This window comes from Cnephaeus nilssonii (assembly GCF_951640355.1).
Source record: "Cnephaeus nilssonii genome assembly, chromosome: 10".
Taxonomy (NCBI): domain Eukaryota; kingdom Metazoa; phylum Chordata; class Mammalia; order Chiroptera; family Vespertilionidae; genus Cnephaeus; species Cnephaeus nilssonii.
In genome coordinates this window covers 10,970,021-10,992,380 of record NC_137081.1, presented here as the reverse complement: position 1 = coordinate 10,992,380, position 22,360 = coordinate 10,970,021, and the positions used below count along the sequence as shown (strand labels likewise).

General features: G+C 36.3%; 1 protein-coding gene across 4 annotated transcripts in view; it reads left to right on the top strand.

The window, feature by feature from the left end:
* RAPH1 (Ras association (RalGDS/AF-6) and pleckstrin homology domains 1) overlaps positions 1 to 22,360 on the top strand; it is a 74,398-nt gene that overhangs the window by 43,048 nt on the left and 8,990 nt on the right. For all 4 annotated transcript variants that reach the window (XM_079782232.1, XM_079782231.1, XM_079782233.1 and 1 more), the window contains 9 exons: positions 7,084 to 7,161; positions 7,532 to 7,691; positions 10,119 to 10,240; positions 11,883 to 11,948; positions 13,029 to 13,172; positions 14,001 to 14,111; positions 18,422 to 18,520; positions 20,623 to 20,743; positions 21,702 to 21,844. In XM_079782232.1, coding sequence (XP_079638358.1) covers positions 7,084 to 7,161; positions 7,532 to 7,691; positions 10,119 to 10,240; positions 11,883 to 11,948; positions 13,029 to 13,172; positions 14,001 to 14,111; positions 18,422 to 18,520; positions 20,623 to 20,743; positions 21,702 to 21,844 — 1,044 coding nt within the window. The remainder of the gene's footprint in view (positions 1 to 7,083; positions 7,162 to 7,531; positions 7,692 to 10,118; positions 10,241 to 11,882; positions 11,949 to 13,028; positions 13,173 to 14,000; positions 14,112 to 18,421; positions 18,521 to 20,622; positions 20,744 to 21,701; positions 21,845 to 22,360) is intronic.

Here is a 22,360-nt window from a genome sequence, read left to right as displayed (position 1 = left end):
CCAGCTAGATTTTCACTGGGTTGGTATTTTACATCAATTTTAAATCTTTTAGCCATTGTCATCATTAATTAAGGGAAACAGAATAAGGAAGTTGACTATAAATAGCTTTCTGCCTCTTTTTAAATCATGTTTTTATTATCTTATTATTTAAATAATATTAAAGTCAAGAATGTCAAACTTGGCTTTTGAAGAATATTCACAGTAATTATAGGTAATGTCTCTAAGTTGTTTGTTATTATATCAGAGGGGTATTTTTTATTTCATTTTTTCTTAACCATATAAACTTGTGAAATGTGATAAAGCTAAAATTAAAATTTCCGTGAGAAGCATCTCAAAGAGAAGATCCAAGAGTCAGCAGTAAAACCCTTTCTCTTGCCTGAGTTTCTCTCTTTAAAGTAGATCTAGGAATGGCTTAGAAGTAGCTTAAATATCCGGGAATGTAGAAGTCTAAGCAGATAATAGATGTGTACTTTCTAACCTTAGCAAAATTCTTTTCTTTTCCTCAGCTGTTCTCTGTTTACTGTCTCTACCTGGAATATTTACTCATAGCTTCAGCTAGCATCTCTGTTCTAGATCGTATCTCTACCTGAGAGCAATAAATTTCCAGATAGCCATCAGGCATTTCCTGTAAGATTACCAGTACCAATCCCGAAGGTCTTTAACTTCCTTACCCTGGGGCCTCACAATTTCTATTCAGAATCCTGCCATTCTCCCATTTGCCCAGGTTTGAACCCTCTACCATTCTTGGTACCTTTCTTCTTTTTACTTATGACCTCAGCTCTGGTGAAGCACCTGTATCTTCAGGATTTACTGAGTTCATCCTACCATTTAATTCCCATCGCCACCACCCTAAAACCAGTTCTTAATCTCTTACCAGAGCCACTATACTTGTCTCTTTATTCTTGCCTCTCCCTCCTCTTGTCCATTTTTTACACTGCTCACAGATTAAGTGCAACTTTTAACCATTTCCATGGCTTATTTATTCAACAAATATTTGTTGAGTCATGTGCTGTGCTAGCTATAATATTGTATAAAATGGCCATATATCCCCTGCCTCCCTCAGGAGCTTAGTCTTCTTAGGAAGGTAGATTTAAAAAACATGAACAAGCAAGCATGTAGACAAATTCTAAACCATGTTTTAAGTGCTATGAAGGAAGGCTGTATTGCCTTTAAATGGTAAAAATCAGAAAAGGCCCTTCTGGTGGCATTTAATCTAAAGCTTGAAGGATGAAAAGCCATCTTGAGGGTGAAGGAAAGAGGTCCATGTAGATAGTCCTAGGAAGAACAGAGCTTGGCATGTTTGAGAAGCTGAAAAAAGACTGTGCTGGAGCCACAATAGTAATATATATATATATATATATATATATATATATATATATATATATATATATATATATATGTATTTATTTATATATATGTGTGTGTGTGTGTATATATACATATATATATGTGTGTGTGTGTGTGTGTGTGTGTATGTATATATATATATATATATATATATATATATATATGTATATATATATATCTTGATTTGGATTTGGAGAGGTAGCTAGGAAGCAATTCATTCAAGCATCCTAAGGAGTTTGATTTTTTCCCCCTAAAACTATTGAAGAGAATAATTTCATTCATTCAACAAATATTTACTATGTGCCACACAGCATTTACAACCCAATATGCCAGTGAACAAAACAGTTTCTATCATGGAGAGAGTGGTTCTTCGCAGGTTTTGTATAAATGCAGTCAGTAACTTCTCATCTCCCTCTGCCCAAGTGATGGTGATGCCAGCTGCAGCATCAGAGCCATTCCCTACTCAGATCACATCTCCTGTTACCCCAGTGGTGGTATTACTGGTGTATACAGTCACTATCCTGCTTACATACAGTAAGAAATCTGAGCAGGAATGTGATTCTGTAGCATAGAACCTAAATATTTAGGGTGGGGTAGTGAATGGAGTCAAGGATGAAGTGGCAGAACTTCTAGATCATCTGAGCCACAGGGGCCTCTCAATGTCAGTGCCCTTTGTACCAGAGCACCTGGCTCTCATGAAGCTAAAATGAGGTTGTACCTCTTGGATATCTCCTGTGTGGTCATGTGGTTCTCCCTACCCAGAGGACATGTGTCCAGGTTACTGACCTGCACTCTTCCAAACTAGGACATTGTAACACTCAGTGGTCAGTACATAGCAGCACTGTGCTTAGGCCAGGGCAGCAAAAAAAAAAAGGGGGGGGAGATGGGTTTTTTTGTTGTTTTGTTTTCACCAATCCAGGCCAGGTGAAAATTTTTATTTTTGACAAGCAGTTTTTATTTACTGCTATCTCAAAGTTTGTGTTATAACCCTTAGGACAAAAGGAACTGTCACATTGTAGTGTAAAGAGCAAGCAATCACTTGGTAACTGCCAGTATGATCTTAAAAAGATTAGTCTTTTGGGGCCTTAGTTTAGTGTGTGACAAGTTTCAAGGTGTTGAGATAATGTTAGTTCTCTAATGTTAGTTCTCAGTGAGAGTCATATTAATTTCATGATTTCTTTCTTTGCTTTATTTTTTAAAATTTATTTTAGAGAGGAAGGGGGATAGAGAGAAACATTGATTTGTTGTTGCACTTATTTATGCACTCATTGGTTGATTCCTGTTTATACCCTTACCAGTATCAAACCCACAAAACGGTGTCTTGGGACGACGCTCTAACCAACTGAGCTTACCGGGTCAGGGCAGTTGCATGATTTCTTTAAGGGAGGTAAACTAGTTGTTACTATTTTGGCCCTAAACAGGTTTCTAGAATAGACCACTTCATAGGCTTCAAACTATTTACTACTATAAGTTTTCTTTTAATTCTTTTAATCTACATTGTTTATTGTTTTAATCTGTGAAATAAACTAGATCCCAAGGAAACTGCTAACTTCTCTTTAGCCCCGTAATTTCAATAAGATTTGTTCTGGACCCACAAAGCCTTAATAATTTCTTAGTTGAAGGAATTCCCTAGCCGTCTGTTAGCAACTGTAACTCTATAAGTATTCTGTTTTTTACACTGAAGACAATGCTCTAACACTTTGTAGCCACAGCATTGGCTTTCATTTAATCATAAGATCTTCACTGAGTTTTTGTCCTTGATGTAAATTTGAGGAGGCTTGGCATTTGATGATTATTGATAGCCACACAGGAGTTTTTCAGGTAGAAAATAGGTTGTCTCTTGCTTTTGTAAGAGAAGGGGTAGGAAAGAAAGTTCAGTTATTATATGTGTGAGGTATCTTTTACATATATTTAGGATAGTTATGGGACAAACAGGGTGAAGAAAGGGATAGGCCAAAGATAAGGGGCAGAAGACTTAAAACCTGAGTTTGTTGGCTTTAACAGAAAAGAGAGAACATGAGATGAATAAAGCTCTGTTCTTTGTATTAACATGGGTTGCAGATATTAAACATAGATTTGCATTGCCTTTATAAATAAACTATTAGATGTCTTCTAAGTATATAATCTAAGTACATTAGCAAAGATTTATTGATCTTTCCTATACTGCACAATACTCTATAAACTTATAACAGTTTCTTCCTTGTTGTGTGTGGTTAAAAGATATGATTATGGCTTAAATAAAGTAGGTGAAAATCAAACTTTCTGAGGAAGAATAAAATACTATGAATTTTGCAGTTTGATATAAATGTTTTATTTCCACTTTTGCTCCAAACTCTAGAACTTAGAGATATCTTGATTAATTGTTTCTTCAAAAAGCTCCTAGCAAGGACATTCTTGTTAATAAACTGGAGAAGAATGAACTTAAATTTCCCTAGGTTGAAATTAAGCACATAGCTCTTAAATTTGAATTTGATAGTTTTAACACAGACCAATTTATTTAAAGAGTAATATGTTAGTAAGCAGATTGGATAATAGCTAAATTTGGATGTTAAAATAGCCTTCCTTGCTGTTTTACTGAAAAATGGTTTCTTATTCATGGTTAGGAAATCTCATTGGTTGCATGTATCTTGTTTCTTTCCTTTTTTTTTTTTTTTTAATGGAATTTATTGGAGTCTTTTGTTTCTTTAAACCTTTCTCCAGTGTATCAGTTTTTTTCCTGTTAGCCTGTGGAGCAGAAACTGATCTGGGAGTTTATAAGCTAATCTTATAATTGAATTACTTTTGATGTCATTTCTTCAAAAGATAGCACTGATTGTGTTCTAGATAATATACTAAAATGGGAGTTGTGAAAATAAATTTTCATAATAAAATTTATAACCAATATCAGATGTAATATTTAAATTCTCATATTCCTTTTTTGGATAGACTTTATATTTTATAGTAAAATTTAGAAGGAGGTAAAGAGATTTCTTATATACCACCTACCCCCACACATGCATAGTCTCCATTATCACCATCCCCCACCAGAATGGTACGTTTGTTACAGTTGATGAACCTGTATTAACACATCATTATCACTCAGAGTCCATAGTTTATATTAGGCTTCACTTTTGGTGGTGTACATTCTATGAGTTTGGACAAATGTATAATGACATATATCTACTGTTAGAGTATCAAACTGTTAGAATAGTTTCACTCCCACAAAATTCTGTGCTCCACCTGTTCACCCCTTCCTCTGCCCAACCCCCACAACACTAATCTTTTTACTGTATTCATAGTTTTGCCTTTTTCAGAATGTCATATAGTTGGAATCTATAGCCTTTTCAGATTGGCTTCTTTCACTTAGTGATAGGCTTTTCCGTTTCCTCCATGTCTCTTCATGGCTTGATAGCTCATTTCTTTTTAGCACTGAATAATATTTCATTGTCTGGAATCAGTACAATTTATCCATTCACCTCCGGAAAGATATCTTAGTTGCTTACAAGTTTTGTCATTTTATAAATAAGGCTACTGTAAACATCTACATATAGGTTTTTGGTTTTTGGGTGGAGGTAAGTGTTCAACTCATTTGGGTAAGTGTTAAGCATGATTGCTGGGTCGTATCATAAGAGCATGTCTAGTTTTCTAAGAACCCACCAAACTGTCTTCCCAAGTGGTTGTACCATTTTGCATTCCCACCAGCGGTGAATGAGAGTTTCTGTTACTCCACAACCTCAGCAGCATTTGGTGTTTACAGTGTTTTGAATTCTGTCCATTCTAATGGGTGTGTAGTGGTATCTCATTGTTTTAATTTGCAGTTCCCTAATGACATATGAGTCTGAGCATTTTTTATAGTCTTATTTGCCATCTGTGTATCTTTGTATCTGTGTAACTCATTGTTAAGGTGTTTTGCCCATTTTTAAATTGAATTCATTTTCTTGTTAGTTTTAACAATTCTTTATATAGTTTAGGTCATAATTCTTTATCAGATATGTCTGATAAATATTTTGCAAATATTTTTTCCTAGTGTATATAGCTGTCTTCTCATTCTCTTGAATATGTTTTATCCTAAAAATGTATTATGCTTTTGAGGACATCTAACTTTTTTAACTTCTGCATATTGATTATAATATAAAAGAATTTGGCCTTTTAGAAGTTCATGTTTATATTCCAAATATGCAAAGCATTGATTCTACATATCAGTTTTTCCTCATCAGACTTTGAGATTTAAATTTATAGTAGTAATTTAGTTTTCTTATTTTATAACCTGTCTTAAGAAAAAACTTGTTAAAATATATAATCAATAATAATTCTGTTGTTTATTTGCATAGTGTGGGTAGGATGATCTAATCTCTTAATCAAATGAAAATATCTATAATAGTCTAAGAATTCAGTCTTACCTTACTCCTCTCCATTGTTAAAATAAAGTTCTTTGTTTTCTGTCTAATTGGGTTTACAGATAGTATTTCCAGACCTTGGTGGTTATTATGTTAATTCCCTGGCTCCTTTCATTGACAAGGATCAGATTTCTGACAAACAAGCCCACTGTCTTCCCCAACCACTGGTTTTTCTCTGTTTCGCAGAGTAGTGAGTAAATACTAAGCTCGAAATGAGGGGAGAGAGCCTAGAATATGAAGAGGAAAGCAAAGCAGTTCAGAAACAGGAAAGTCAACAGAATTTAGGAGAAGAGTGAATCTGTTTTGGGGGATTTTTTTTACCCTGATAGCTTTAGGTTTTTAATGAAGAATAACACACGGATTGTGGTTTTTAATTAGAATCTACAGCAGATAGTGTTTGTCTGATATAATTAGGTTTTTCTTTTGTTGTTGTTTGTGTGTTTTTTTAAGTTTTATATTAGATAAAGGAATCTACAAGCTGGTAGTTTATATTTTCCTTAGTTATTTTCCAGAGAAATCAAAATTTAGAATTAAAAAGTAATCCTTTATATGTAAAGGTTTACTTACATGAGTTTTTCAACTGGCAATTAATGCTACAGTGTACTATGGCCTATTGCTGGAAAGTGCAGGTAAGTACTGGTATTAGAGCACTATATTTTGTTTTAGAAAAAAAATAGACTAATGGTTTAAGTATAGTTGTAGTTCTTGATAATTTTATTGCTACTTATCTAAACTTTATAAAGTACAAGTTACTAGAAATTAAATATTTGAAAAATTATATTTAACTTAAAAATTATCAATTAATTAATGAAAATAAATTTGAGTTTTATTAAGGAGTTATATATGATTGCAAATAAATTGATACTGAGATTTTTTGTTTTGCTATTTTTATGATGATACGTTTTCAGTGTAAGAGAACAAAACATTAGTATGCAAAAGATGGATTGCCTATGCTTTGGAGGGGTATAAATTCAGAGTTAGGGATTGTGCAGGTGTAACAAATTGGCAGGCCCACAGATAACCTATATACATTTATGTTTTCCCTACCCCAGAACCCCAAATTCATCTGCTTCAGATGGACAGAATCAAACTCATTAATCTACTACAATACAGGTTTCTTTTTCTCTGGAATATGGAATCTAGTCTTATAAGAGATCTTCAAGTCTGCATCTTTAAAAAAGTTTATAATATGTGAGCTCTCACTTTGTGAACAGGGTTATTTAAAATATACTTTATATAAGTGTATGAAGTTATATTCTTGCTGAAATTCAATGCTGGTAATATCCTTAAGGATAAAAAGACTTCTTTTAAAAATCTCATTATTTTAGCATTAGTTTATCTGAAGTGCTTTTGTTCACAGGAAGAACAAGCAGCAAAATTGAAAGCTGAGAAGATCAGAGTTGCCCTAGAGAAAATTAAAGAGGCACAAGTGAAAAAGGTGATACTTGGATTTTTTAAATCAGTTTTACAGAGGGGTATTTCTTCCTAATATATTTTTCACATGTATTTTTTGTGGATAAAATGCATTTTAAAAGAAGTAAATTTCTGATATTAAGTTACCGTAACAGAGTAAAACAAAATAATCTTATTATAATCTTAACCTGTTATAATTTTAAGGAGACTTTAAATTTGTTTATGTAGGTTATTTAATACTTAATTTTAGAATATTTTTGTATAATAAATTTGTTTGTTTTAATTTACATTTAACTAAGGGCATTAATTACTAAGAGCATTACTCAATTATTGGAAGAAGTTTCTAAAATGTCTAATTTTTGGTTTGCATTTAATTTTCTTTTTGCCTTTTATAGCTAGTTATTAGAGTCCACATGTCTGATGATAGTTCTAAAACAATGATGGTGGATGAGAGACAGACAGTGAGACAAGTTCTGGATAACCTGATGGACAAATCCCACTGCGGTTACAGTTTAGACTGGTCACTGGTAGAAACCATCTCTGAGTTACAAATGGGTTAGTAATCTCATTACTTCACTTACTTTTTAATTTCTTTTTAATTCTAACAGTTTTCGTTTTGATAAAAGCACTTGGAGACATATTTATATTTTATCCCCTATAATATAAACTTGTCTTTTTACATTATCTTTTTTTTTCAAGTATTTTGAGATTTCTTTGAATATGAGGTATCTAGTTGAGTTTAGATTTTCTTACAGAACAAACTTTTTGTGTGTGTGTGTTTTTTAAGATAACAAAATACTGTTTCCCTTCAAATAAGAACTGCATAGATTAACACATTTACTGAAGACCAATTTATTCACATTTGTATTGAAGTCTTTATTCCTGCATTTGATTTTCAGGGGACAAATAAAGCACAAATATCTTCTTTTTAGCTAGGTGTATTACGTCTTAGTTTCCTAAGACTTGTAGTTTGGTATGGTGTCATCTGATTTTAAACATCCTCATTTTTTATATAATTCTTGACTCTTAAAACATGTTGTTTTGTAATATTAGTTGTATGATTACAGAAATCTTGCAGTAATTCTCTTAGCATACTTAATTGAATCAGTAATCAATTTTAACTTGCTATTTTACTTAAAATATGTATTTGCATTTCTCTTACTACTTAACTATATCTTTAAATATTCACAGAAATTTACAGAGAAATAAAAAATTTAATTATTGACCTCTTCTCTCAGAAAATATGTACACAACTCCCAAAACTAAGCCATAAGTTGTTAGACCATCATTAACATGAATAAAAATATATTCTCGTAATACTCATCTATAACTCTACTTAATTAGAAAATTTGTTTGAGTTCATAGATGTAGTAGCATCATGATACACAGAAAATGTTTGGATGCTAGTTTTGGAATATTTTTATTATCATAGTTTTAAAGACTCACATTTGTAATATTTCTGTATTACCTCTTATATAATTGACTATGGTGTCTTAAGTAACTATTGTTTAATCATATATGGCACAGTGCTTCAACTGTAGTATGAGGTGAACACATAGATACAGAGATCAGACTGGTAGATTGCCGGAGGGGAAGGGGGTTGTGGAGCTAGGTGAAAAGGGTGAAGGGATTACATGCAAATTGATAGTCACAAAATAGTCACAGGGATGTCAAGTTCAGCATACTGACTATAGTCAATAATATTAATAAGTGTATATAGAGCCAGGTGGGTACTTGAAATATCAGGAGACCACTTTGTGAAGTAGTATATAGTTGTCTAACCATTATGCTGTACACCTGAAACTAATAAAAAATAATAGTGAATGTTAATTGTATTTGAAAAATAAAATTTAAAAAATATTTATATGTGGTCATTCATTCAGTATTTGTTGAATGAATAAAAGAAAAGAAAACAAGGGGCTACTAAGAGCCCAAATAAGATGGTGGAAACAAATTATGATAAATGTAAACTACTCAAACAAGTATTATTAGAAAGGATGAATAAATAAAATGCAGCTGTTTGCTGTTTATAAAAGACCTATTATCTAAATACACATAAGTAAAAGGAATGTGAAAAGACACTAACCAAAACAAAGGTAATTAACTTTGTTAATAGCAGACAAAATAGACTTTAAGCAAAATGCATTACTAGAGATGAAGAGAACACACATATTCACTAGGAAGAGACCATATTTCTAAATTTTATCTAATAGCATTAAATTGTATAAAGCAAAAGTTGACAGAACTACCAGGAGAAACTCATGTCAGCCTTCATAGTAGAACCTTTTCAATGATCAGTACAATCAAGCAGACAAAAAAGGATACAGGAGATTTGAAAAATAATTTGTTTGATCTATGAAATATATTTAGAACACTATCTAATTCCAGGAAAATATACATTCTTTTCCAGCAGAAGAGGAATATTTCTAAAAATTAATTTTAAGTATGAGGCCATAAGCAACTCTCAAGAAATTTCAAAAAATTAGTATCTAAATGGGTTCTTTGAACATATATGTTTAATCTAAAGGTCATGTGCTTTGATTCCTAATTTGGAAATTAGAAAATATGTCTATGTTTAAAAGTAAAACCCATGACTCAAAAAAGAAATTACCTTGGAAATTTTTTAAATTACAAGAACTGAGTACTATTGGAAATACTTAATATCAGAATTTATGATATGCAACTAACATATTCTTTTTTAAGGATGAATGGGAAAAGGCTGAAAGCTGAAGAAGACCTAGAAGAAGACCTAGATTCCAGTCCTAATTCTTCCATGTAGCAGGCGTGTGACCTTGCTAAAGTCACTTACCACCATTAGGGCATGTTCCCTTATTTGAAAACAGGTGGAAAACTTCTAAGGGCCCAGGACTGTAGTGTCAGTAAAGATTCTGTGGTTCTGCTGTGAATTATTTGCAAGGTTTCATATACTTGATGCAATTCTGGTGAGTACTGACAAAGTACTGGTATTTTATTTTGGGACAGAGAGAATCTTTGAAGACCATGAAAACTTGGTTGAAAATCTTCTTAACTGGACAAGGGATAGTCAAAACAGGCTTATGTTTATGGAGCGCATAGAAAAATATGCACTTTTCAAAAATCCACAGGTGAGACTCAAAAACACAGAGGTTGGTATTTTTAAATGCGTATATTCTATCATTGCTAAGTTGGTAGAGTTAAAAGATTGGCAACCACCTGGTTGGAATACTGTGGTTGTAAAACCCCATGGGAGCATTCACTACTGCTAAGGTGGAGAGACCACTGGCCCCCATTGTCAGGCCCCAGGGAGGTTATCAGCCCAAAGAGCCAGATGGGGTGAGCCCTTGGGGCATCAGAAGTAACTCCAGGGCGTTTCCAGGTTTCTGCTCTATTCCAGAGCTGTGTTTGGTAGCTGTTTATTTGGTGAGTTTCTATCCATCAAAGAAAAGTATGTGCATATTTAAGTTTCTCTATTTCAGCCATTTATCCAGTTGAGATTTTGATTTCTTTTTTAAATTATTTTTTTAATCTTAGTAACCTTGATTATAAATGGTTCCACATTCTAATACATGTGACCTTGATTTACTTGGCATCTTTGCTTATTTTAAAACAATGTTTGAGTTAATACTTTCTATTGCCCAAATCCTATATAATAAAAGCGTAATATGCAAATCTACCGAACTGCTGAACGACCAGTCTTTATGACACGCACTGACCACCAGGGGGCAGATGCTCAACACAGTAGCTGCCCCCTGGTGGTCAGTGCGCTCCCACAGGGGGAGCTCCGCTCAGCCAGAAGCCTGGTTCATGGCTAGCAAGCTCAGTGGCCGTGGCGTGTGCCTCTCCCGCCTCCACTACAGGCGGATGGTAAGGAGCGAAGGGTCCCAAACTGCAAGAGCCCCAGACTGCTAGAGGGATGTCTGACTGCCAGTTTAGGCCTGATCCCCGGTGGACATCCCCCAAGGGGTCCCAGACTGTGAGAGGGCACAGGCCAGGCTGAGGGAACCCCACCCCCCTGCACCCCGCTCCAGTGCATGAATCTCGTGCACTGGGCCTCTAGTATTTTATAAAAATCAACAGGCAAGAGAAAACAACCCCACTATAAAAAGTAGTAATGAGGAAAAATAGTAACAGTGTTAAAGGTATTGAGTAGTCATCCTTCAGGTGGCTTAATCATGACACATCTTTACTGGATATTTTAAGTGAAGAATACACATTTGGGAATATGGATAGATATTTTTATGGGTGATTGTTGAAAATTTTTTCATAAGGCTAATAATTAGAATTCATATTTTAGTTGAGTCACCAAAATGAGATTATGGTAGTCTCAGAGAATTTGGGATTTCTTTAAAACCCAGAACATAGAATTACATTTTCTGCATCTGGATTCAGTTAAGCTCAGCATATTTTAAGGAAATTTGCCTTATTTGTCATACTTAATTTGTAAACCTTTCAGGTCCTGTAAACACTTATAACTTTCATTAGATATATCAAAACAAAATATTGTGGCATGTAGTATTACCGCAGGATTTGGGGGAGAGCATTTATGTTGAATAGTTCAAGATGAATGAATAAGGTAAGGAGGAAGCCACTGTTAGCCGTTGAATGATGGTGTCCCTGCACAGGTTGCTTCCCAAAGAGTATTCCTTCTCCTCTGCACAGCCAGAAACTGACACAGAGGTGCTGTATCTCTAGAAGAAATCACATATGTTCTTGTGCCAAGGGAATAATAGAATGTGTTTATCCTTTAACTTTCACTTATTTTTCCAGAACTATCTTCTGGGGAAAAAGGAAACCGCTGAGTTGGCAGATAGAAACAAAGAAGTGCTGTTGGAGGTATGACTCTTCACTCTCCCATTTTAATATTAAAATATTAACCACCATTTTTTATAAGTCAGTTAGTGCAGTATGTTTATTTTTGCAGTGTAACTAGAGAAGACTATATTCTTCTATAGCCTGATGGAGAGAGTTCAGCTGGTGTACTAAAAGGGGCATGAGCTTTTTGGGAGCTGGTGAGTGGGAGAAAAGGCAGGTCAAGGAAGCATATGATTGTGCTGTTTTATCTGCTTACCCAGAGAGAAATTTGAATATAAGTAGCTGTTTACAAAATATTTCAAGCCTTAGTCTTACTGAATATTTACAAGCATAATCATTTTTAAAAATACATACATCTCCTTCTTTTGAAGAGTAGTAAAACAAATTCATATTAAATTTTTGGCTTTTGCTAACTTAAGAGAACTAAGACCAAAGACGTTCATATGTTTGAAAACCTGAATAAATGCTTACTTACAACAAGGCAATTAGGAAAGTGAAGATCAGCACTCAGCTTTTTATATGCTACTCACTACAATTAAGAAAAATCCTTTTTATAATTCCTAATTTTTCTGTACTTCAGGGAGAGAGAAATTAATTTAGGCTCCATATGTCCTATGTTAATCTTTAGTGAGTATTTCTAAAATTCTTTTACTAAATACATGGTTACTTTTTGTAATCATTCACTTAGCATGTTGCTTTCTTTTAAAATGCATTCCTATATTGCTTGACAGCTAATCTAAATATGTTATTAATTTGGAAAAATATAAAGTTCAATGCTTATGTTAGTCCTGACACTTTTATTAAATTTAGTATAACTGTGCTGTTTACAAATGCATTTAAGTGTCGTTATATGCAACTCAGTTGACATTTCATCTGTTTCTTCAAAACTGTATATTAGGTAAATTTCACAGGGACTGCCATAGCAGTTCTGAAGTCATATTATGTTTAGAATAGAAAGTTCTAATTGAGGTATAATTAATAGCATGGTTTTAATACAAAGCCATTTGGTTTCATTACTGTGTCATGCATTTCACAGGAGTAAACACAACTTTGTTCTGAGAATCCAAGGATCATATGTCTTTCCAACTTACCTTCTTTTAGGAATGTTTTTGTGGAAGTTCTGTAACTATACCAGAAATTGAAGGAGTCCTTTGGTTGAAAGATGATGGCAAGAAGTCCTGGAAAAAGCGTTACTTTCTCTTGCGAGCATCTGGTATTTACTATGTCCCTAAAGGAAAAGCGAAGGTGTGTCCCTTCTGCTGGCTTTTGAGTTTCTTCATTGTGCTCATTGGTTTTAATTTGTAGTGAGTGTGCTGACAAGGTGAATCCAGGCTCTGATTTGTTTCAACTTCGGTAGGACACACAGAAGATTGCTTTGTTTACTGATCTGTTACAAGGAAGAAGAAACCGGAAAATGTTCGCTCTCTGCCCCTTAGTTGGGCCCATCTCCATTCTCTTGCCAAATTTGAAACCATCCTTTTATTTTTTGGGACTTCTACCAGAGTAGTTTTTGCTGCTTGTTGTTTGGGAAGAATAGCTTTCTGGGATTATGGATGTTTCAGCCTTACCTATCGCTTCTGTGCTTACGGGGGGCCAGCACTGTTTTAAGCTCCTCACTGTAGCACTTCTTCCAGTCTTCACTGCCACCCCGAGAAGTATCCCCTATTTAACTGGTAAGGATACCCCGACTTGAGAATCACTGTGCTTGAGATATGTGTGGACAGACACTGAACTGCATTATTTTCTTGTTCTTTCCAGAGAGCTCTATTATACTAGGTTATTTTTAATATACTATACCATATTTAAAGTTTCTTTAAAATGCCACCCTTTTCCAAGCAAGTCAGTGTTAATTGTAAATTGCAAGACAGTTAGTAAAAGGAATGGCCTTTTTTGTTGCGTCCTGGGTTAAAAAAGAAACATTTATAGAGAATCTCACTGTCTTGTCTTCTGTAAAATAGCAGTAATTTCTACATGGTAAAATTTTCATTTTCTGCTAGAAACTGTTACCAGTTATGATATTTGCTTGCTTACAAATTATTGTTAATTTATCTGTTTGGCTGTGTTTTATCTTAGGTTTCTCGGGACCTGGTATGCTTTCTCCAGCTGGATCATGTCAATGTTTATTACGGACAGGACTATCGGAACAAATACAAAGCCCCGACGGACTGTTGTCTGGTGCTGAAGGTAAACATGTATCTCTTTTTAGGAATTTTAATTGATGTTAGACATAGACTGTCTTATTGGACATTTTAGAATAGTTTGGATCTTCATCGAGTATTCTGTTTTGCTTTTTTCTATAGATTTTTAAAGGAATAGTGAAGGATAGTGAATAATGTGCTGTACCACAGCTGATCCTTAGCTAATTAGCTCTTATTAGATTGATGCCACTAAGAAATGGATACTAGATCGTAAACTTTGAGTCATAATATATAAAACAGATTAGATTATAAATTTGAGGCTTTCATTTCATAGTAGGCTTATTTTAGGAAAACTTATATCAGAGCCAAATAAATTGGGACATAAAATTTTATGTGGTTTAGTTTTTCTTCTGTACTTACTTACTCAGCAGAACCATCAGAGGGCACTGTGGTCAAAGTGGACTGGCTCTCATCTGGTCCATAAATAATTTTTGTCTCCTCCCGAAACACACAACTATAACCCTGGTAATCCATGCATGTAGGTAATCCATGCAGGTATTATTGCCTGTCTGAGTTGTTTCTGGGTTTTTTCCCCTTCTCATTTATCCAAATTTTTGAGATACTCCCACCAATTATATCTGTACTTTGAGAACTGATATTTTTATTGAAGTTTTAGTGATCTGTTGGGGCACTAATAAAAACAACTTGTAAAAATCCTGGATAATTATGGAGATGATTATGTCTTTCTCATTAGCTCCATCCTAGTAACCCTTTGGTAGCTATTAGGTCTACATGTTTATGTCATTGTTTGATTTTGCTTTTCTGAGAATTGTCATTTGGGGTTGGGGTAGTGGTGTTTGTTTAGTGTTTGGGGGTGGAGTTTTTATTGTTTTGATAAAATTAGGTGTATTGTAACAGTAACCCTTTTGTAGGTAATCCTTTCTTGGAGAATACCGCTGTATCATTTAGGTTACAGCAGCAAATGATCTTTAAATCAGTAGAAAGTAGCTTAATCCAGCAATTTTCAAAATGAGGTCTAAGGTCCCCTGGGAGTCCCTGAGGACCTGACAAGGGGTCCATGATGTCATAATTACTCTTCTTCCCAATGCTAAGCTGTTGTTTGCCTTTTGCACTCACAATCTCTCACAGATGTATAATGGAGTTTTCAGAGGGGTTATATGACATGTGAAGATACCTTTGCTCTCTCATGTAGTAAAATGTGTATTTGTATATTCTTGTATTTTAAGTTTTTCTAAATTTTAATTTCTTGTAAAATAAATATTAATAAACTTAACCCAAATAGTAAAATTTATGTGGGGGATCTTATTACATGACAGTAAGAGTTGGTTATTTTAATAGCACAGATTGTCAGTGAGAGCCTGAATTCCTCTGTCTTTCCCTGTCCCATCTTCCACATATCAGCATATTCTCAGGCTGGCTCACTTTATAGTCACAGATGGCCACTACAGTCCAGGCCTCACCTGTGACCCAGAACCCCATCTGTCCATGGACACTTAGGTTGTTTCCACATCTTGGCTATTGTAAATAATGCTCCAGTGAACATAGAAGTGCATATATCTCTTCAAATTAGTGTTTTCATGTTCTTTGGATAGATACCCAGCCGAGGGATTGCTGGATCATATGGTACTTGTATTCCTAATTTTTTTAGGAACCTCCATACAGTTTTCCATAGTGGCTGTACCAATTTACAGTCCCACCAACAGTATATAAGGGTTTCCTTTTTTCCACATCCTCACCAACAGTTGTTATTTATTGCAGTATTATCGTAATTCGTTTTGCAGCTTATAAAATTCTTAGGGTAAGAATATTTTTATTCTAAAGGGGTTCTTTATTTTTTTGAGGTTTAGAAGGATCAAAAGTGGAGTGGGTGGAATGTTACATGTTTTTATTTTTTTACTTCTTGCATGTTAGTTGAGGGAACTAATTTTCAAGCCTATATGTGTTTCCAAAGTAATAAATGGTTAGTGTACATTCAGTGGTTTTCCTTTGGCACTTGGACTGTGATTTTATAGCATCACCTTTAGTTACAGAGTTTCAGAAATTATCAGTCTCAAACTAATGTTTGGCTTAAACAGAAAAAAAATAATCAAATAGCACAATAGTAATCCAGAATTTATTGTATTCTTAAATGTTTTTATTCTCAAAATTTTTACCTTTTATTAAAGAATGCAAACGTCCCAAATCAGCATTATTTTAGAAGTGAAATAATGACCTTCCTTTTGGTGTAGCTATTCATTTTTTTTGGAAGCAATTTCATTATATGTTCTCTTTGGAGTATTTAATCATTTAAATGCAAAGCTTCTGATTTAGCAAAGACTGTCTCCTTCATACTTGCTCTTAGCTCTTGTGCGATTTTAAAAGTGGTGGAATAGTATTAGGGAAAAGAGAAGAGAGGCAGCAAATTTGGAAGAAAATTTCACCATTTATAAGGCAGTAGTATGGCATAATATTTAATAGCATGGATCCTGAAATGAGATTGCATGATTTCAAATCCTGATTCTTTCACTTGTTGGCAAATAACTTTGAATGTGGTCCTCACCCCTTTGGGCCTCCATTGCTTCTCGGATTGTGGAGGTAATGATATGTGACTCAGGGTTTTCATGAGGATGGAATATTTAGCATAATGCTGGTGCATGGTAAGTGCTCAATAAACGCCACTTTTAATAAAATAACATTATATTAGTGGAACGGGCATTCTCCTGTAATATTGGCACAGAGCCTGAATGACCATATGAAGGCTATAGAATGAATGCCTTTATTACATGGGAGGTTGAGAATTTTTGAGGTCCTAAATTGAATTTTAAACTAGCAAGTAATCTGCAAATACTCAAACAATCATATCATATAATACTCTTCAGGGTGTTATTTTGATTCTCAGGTTAGAGACGACGAGAGAAGGATAAAGGATAATTTCTCTCTGATGTTGTATTGATAAAAACACTCCCTTTATGTAGAGAAGACAACTCTGTCTCAGGCAGGGCCACCACTACAGTGGAACACCCTGGGTCTTAGCCCTACTCTCAGGAAATGGAAGGAAATAGTCAAGAATGGCTTGTAAATCACCTTAAAGGGAGGAGTAGGGGAAAGGTGCAGAGCCATCCTGTAGCCCCTTGTGCAGGTGTTTGAACCCTGCTGGTGAGCAGTGTCTCAGGGAAGCAGGAGATGGAGAACAGCTCTTTTAGCCCTAGTTGGCATTGGCAACACTAAAGAGAGCTTTTTCAGTCAGCCCATTTTATCTTCTGCACAAACTGTGGCCTCTTCTGTTTTGTATCCCAGCATCTACTTGAAGCATCTGGCAAATAGTTGTAGCTCAATAAGAATTTGTTGAATGAATGAATGAATGAATGAATGAATGAAATTCCCCTTCCTCCTCTTACAGAAAAGTACATGCTCTTCTGTCTGTCCTCTGCTCTTTCAAGATTGCTATGGTAGCTGGTTATAATGTGATTTGCGAGGAGAAGGGCATGTATTCCAAGACAAGGCTGTGGAGCCTATATTACCAGGAGAAAAAACTGTTAGATATTGTTTTGCTCACCTCTGATTGTTGAAGGGTGATGGTTAAAACTGACTGTAGCTTTCAATAACTAAATTGGTATTAAATGTCTTATCCTAGTAACTGAGCTCTAAAGCAATGTAAAGAATAGAATAAATGAATTTACATTTCTCTCATTGTAGACCAGAGAGACCGATCTTTAACAATGCAGATATACAACTTATAGTGGTGCCCACATATTTCTGCTGCATTGTTAACTTATTGCTTATTTTATTTATTTCATGGGTTTCCACAACAAACGAGAATATGGTTAGAGAATTTTTAAAACCTCTTATAATTGAACATAATTTAAATACTTTAGGTAAGCCCTAACTGGTTTGGCTCAGTGGATAGAGCGTCAGCCTGCAGACTCAAGGGTCCCAGGTTCGATCCCGTCAAGGGCATGTACCTTGGTTGCGGGCACATCCCCAGTAGGGAGTGTGCAGGAGGCAGCTGATGGATGTTTCTCTCTCATCGATGTTTCTAACTCTCTATCCCTCTCTCTTCCTCTCTGTGAAAAATCAATTAAAATAAATAAATAAATAAATAAATAAATACTTTAGGTAAAATATAGCCATTTAAAAAAATGTTCAGAATAACTAAAAAGAGAAGTCATAATTAACAGTCATTACATCCAAAACTGAGTGTGATTTAGGGTTTTCTTCCCAGAGAACAAGTGGTTGTGGCCCAGTGGAGTTAAAACAACTTAAAATCTGTTCTAGCACTTGCACTTTGCAGCCCTCAACTGAAAAGTACACTTAGTTCTCAGCAGACTCAGTTTAACTTTGTCTTTAATCTTGCAGCACCCACAGATCCAGAAGAAATCTCAGTACATTAAATACCTTTGTTGTGATGATGTGAGGACCCTGCACCAGTGGGTCAATGGTATCCGCATTGCAAAGGTAAGTTTTCTTTGGATTTGATGACAGAATAATGAGGTACTTAATTATATGGTTTTGATTGTCATAATTATTCTGGTTGTTTCATGTTTATGATTTTGCCAGTGTCTGGTTTTCTCAGGCCTTATGTTTTAAACTAGAGGCCCGGTGCATGAAATTCGTGCACGGCGGGGGGGGGGGGGGGGTGTCCCTCAGCCCAGCCTGCACCCTCTCCAATCTGGGACCCCTCGAGGGATGTCTGACTGCCCTCTCACAATCCAGGACTGCTGGCTCCCAACTGCTCGCCTGCCTGCCTTCCTGATTGCCCCTAACCGCTTCTGCCTGCCAGCCTGATCACCCCCTAACCACTCCCCTGCCAGCCTGATTGATGTCTAACTGCTCCCCTGCCCCCAACTTCCCTCCTCTGTCGGCCTGGTCACCCCTAACTGCCCTCCCCTGCAGGCTTGATCGCCCCCAACTGCCCTCCCTTGCAGGCCTGGTCCCTCCCAACTACCTTCCCCTGCTGGACATCTTGTGGTGGCCATCTTGTGTCCACATGGGGGCAGGATCTTTGACCACATGGGGGCAGCCATCTTGTGTGTTGGAGTGATGGTCAGTCTGCATATTACTCTTTTATTAGATAGGATAGAGGTCTGGTGCATGGGTGGGGGCCAGCTGGTTTGCCCTGAAGGGTGTCCTGGATCAGGGTGGGGGTTCCCTTGGGGTGTGGGGTGGCCTGGGCGAGGGGCCTGTGGTGGTTTGCAGGCCGGCCACGCCCCCCGGCAACCCAAGTGGAGGCCCTGGTATCTGGGGTTTATTTATCTTCTACACTTGAAACTTTGTAGCCTGGAGCGGAGCTAAGCCTTCTGCTTGCTCCGTGGCAGCAGCCATTTCTGTTGGGATTTATTTATCTTCTATAATTGAAACTTTGTAGCCTTAAGTGGAGGCCAAAGCAGGCCAGGGCTGCAGAAGCTTGGCTTCCTCCATCGCCAGGGGCAACCCTAGCCTCCTGCTTTCTCCAGCTCCGTGGCTGCCGCCATTTTTGTTGGGATTTATTTATCTTCTATATTTGAAACTTTGTAGCCTTAAGCGGAGGCCTGGGCCGGCCAGGGTGTGTGGAAAGCTTGGCTTCCTCCATCACCAGGGAAACCCAAGCCTCCCTCCTGCTCTCTCTGTGGCCGCAGCCATCTTGATTGGGTTAATTTGCATACTCGCTCCTGATTGGCTTGTGGGTGTGGCTTGTGGTATGGCAGAGTGATGGTTAATTTGCATATTACTCTTTTATTAGATAGGATGTCTTTTTTTTTTCTTTGGGTCTAGACATAAACTTTTAATAGTTGATATCTATGGAATAATACTGCTAGTAAAAGCTTGTGTAGCGTCGAAAGTGATTTATTTTGGCTTTGGAGCATGTATTATATGATTCTTATGTAGCAGAGTTCAGCCTAGACAAAAGAAATTGCCTTGGGGGGGAGTGGATGAATAAGCGGAGTACAGGATTTTTAGGGCAGTGAAAATATTCATACTCTCTGTATGATACTATAATGATGGGAACGTCATTATTCACTTGTCCAAAACCATAGAATGTACAACACCAAGAGTAAACCTAAGATCAACTACGGGCTTTGGGTGATGATTATGTCAGTGTAGGTTCGTTGATTGTAATAAATGGACATTCTGGTGGGAGTGTTGGTAACAGGGAGGCTGGGAGTGTTTGGGAAATCTCTGGAACTTCCTCTCAGTTTTGCTGTGAACCTAAAACTGCTCTATAAAAAAAGTAAGTCTTAAAAAAGTCTTTTAAAGCACATTTTGAAGATGATTACATTAAGTAACTGGAAATAAAATTTATTATAGCTATAACATCAAAGTTGCTTGAGGAATAACTGAAAAAAAACTTCATATTGATAATGAATACAATCAAGTGTTAACTTTTTGCTGCCTTTGTAAAAATGAAGAAAAATAAGATTATAATTTACTGGTATTAAAAGTATTTTTGAAGGATTACTAGGTATTAATTTTAATACAGACTATGAATCAGTAAACGGAAATGTACCCCCTTTTCTGCCTCACCCGGCTGTATCATGCCCTGTGAAGTTCAGATGTCCTCACTTACTGCTTCTGTTTAGTATGGGAAGCAGCTCTACATGAACTACCAAGAAGCCTTAAAGAGGACAGAGTCTGCTTGTGATTGGACTTCCTTATCCAGCTCCAGCATTAAATCAGGATCCAGTTCTTCCAGCATCCCAGGTAGTGTGAAAAGCCAATGCACAGTTTACCAGCAATATGACGGTGTCTCTGTAGAGTGCTAATAGACCTGGTTGCTTCAGCATGATTCCTAAAAACAGCCAACCTAATTTCTAAATTATAAGAAATAGGTACATGAGCTTTTTGTTTGTTTGTTTGTTTTACTTGCTAGAGGGAACAACATCCTGGGCAAGCTGATAATATCCACATCTCATAGAGTGATTGGATAGGACTAGCTGTAACATTGGCATCTCTACCAGTGTCAGGCATTGAGCTAGGTGCTTCTGCATGGTTATCTTACCTGACTTGGAGTCCAGTAAAATCATCTTCCCGGGCCCCTCGCCCTGGGAGTCATTCAGATTACACTGTATCCTCCGCCATTCCCAGCTCCCCTGAAGACTTGCCCTCGCACCTTGCCAGGAGGCCAGGCTGTCAGTGCAGCTGCTGCCCTGTGGTACCAATACCTCAGTCCTAGGAAACACTTCCCACTTGGGAGTCAAATTCTAAGTACTGGTCATCACATATAGATCTAAATTCGTAAGTGAGTACTCTCAGGGATGGCCTGGAGCAGGGATATATAAAAAGATTGAATTTTGATGTAATTAAGATAAAATTGAAAAAAAATTCACTGTTCTATTGATGGTTCATTTTCTTATTTGCTAAGAGTTCTTCCAAGATAGATTGGCAGGACACCAATAATATCATATGAGCCTTTTATTGTAATTATCAGTCTCTCATGGTGAACTGTTTTAAAAGAATCAAGTTTTCCTATTAGCCCCTAAGGTAAAGGGAAGTTTTCTAGTGGAAAATATGGGTGGTGCTTTATATGAAATGCATAAGTAACTTGTTGCTCTTCTATAAAGCACCTGGACTTGTGTAAAAGATCTGTCTGAACGTACATATTCATACTGTCAGAATGCTGATGTATGTAATACTGTTTTTGGAAATATATTTTAAACAGAGTCTCAGTCAAATCACTCAACTCAGTCTGACAGTGGAGTGTCCGACTCCCAGCCAGCAGGACACGTCCGTTCCCAAAGCATCGTGAGCTCCATCTTCTCCGAGGCCTGGAGACGAGGCACGCAGCTGGAGGAGTCCAGCAAGGTAACCCTGTGGTCAGCGGGAGAGAGACCTGTGCGGTGCGTGGGTTCGGCTTGCTGCTCTTTCGTTCCTTTATTACGAAGCTTTCTTGGCCCTACACGATACATGCTTTCTTTGGTTTCTCCTCAGAAATGAGTCTTTGTGAATGGGCTTAGTGACGACGGTTTGGAAAAACAAACAAAAAACCCTGGCACTGTATCTCCTTTTCAGTGGCTCACATTTTAAGAAATATCGATTTCCTCCTCCTCCTAAGTCAGTTTGAGGAGAGCAACACCATTCAGTGCCAGTGCCCTGATCTTGCTGCGAATGGTTGATTCTTTATGTATTATTAATTTAGTTTATTCAGACTCCTTGTCTTCTTTTCTTCTGTGCTTTTTGACATTTCTCTACACATTGATGAATTTTCTCCAATTATTGTATATGTGGAAGGCTATATTGAAATTAATCCCCTTAAAATTTTGGATCCCTAAGCCTTGTATAGTAGCTTGTTCAGTGCCACTGAAGGACGAGGGTAATTAT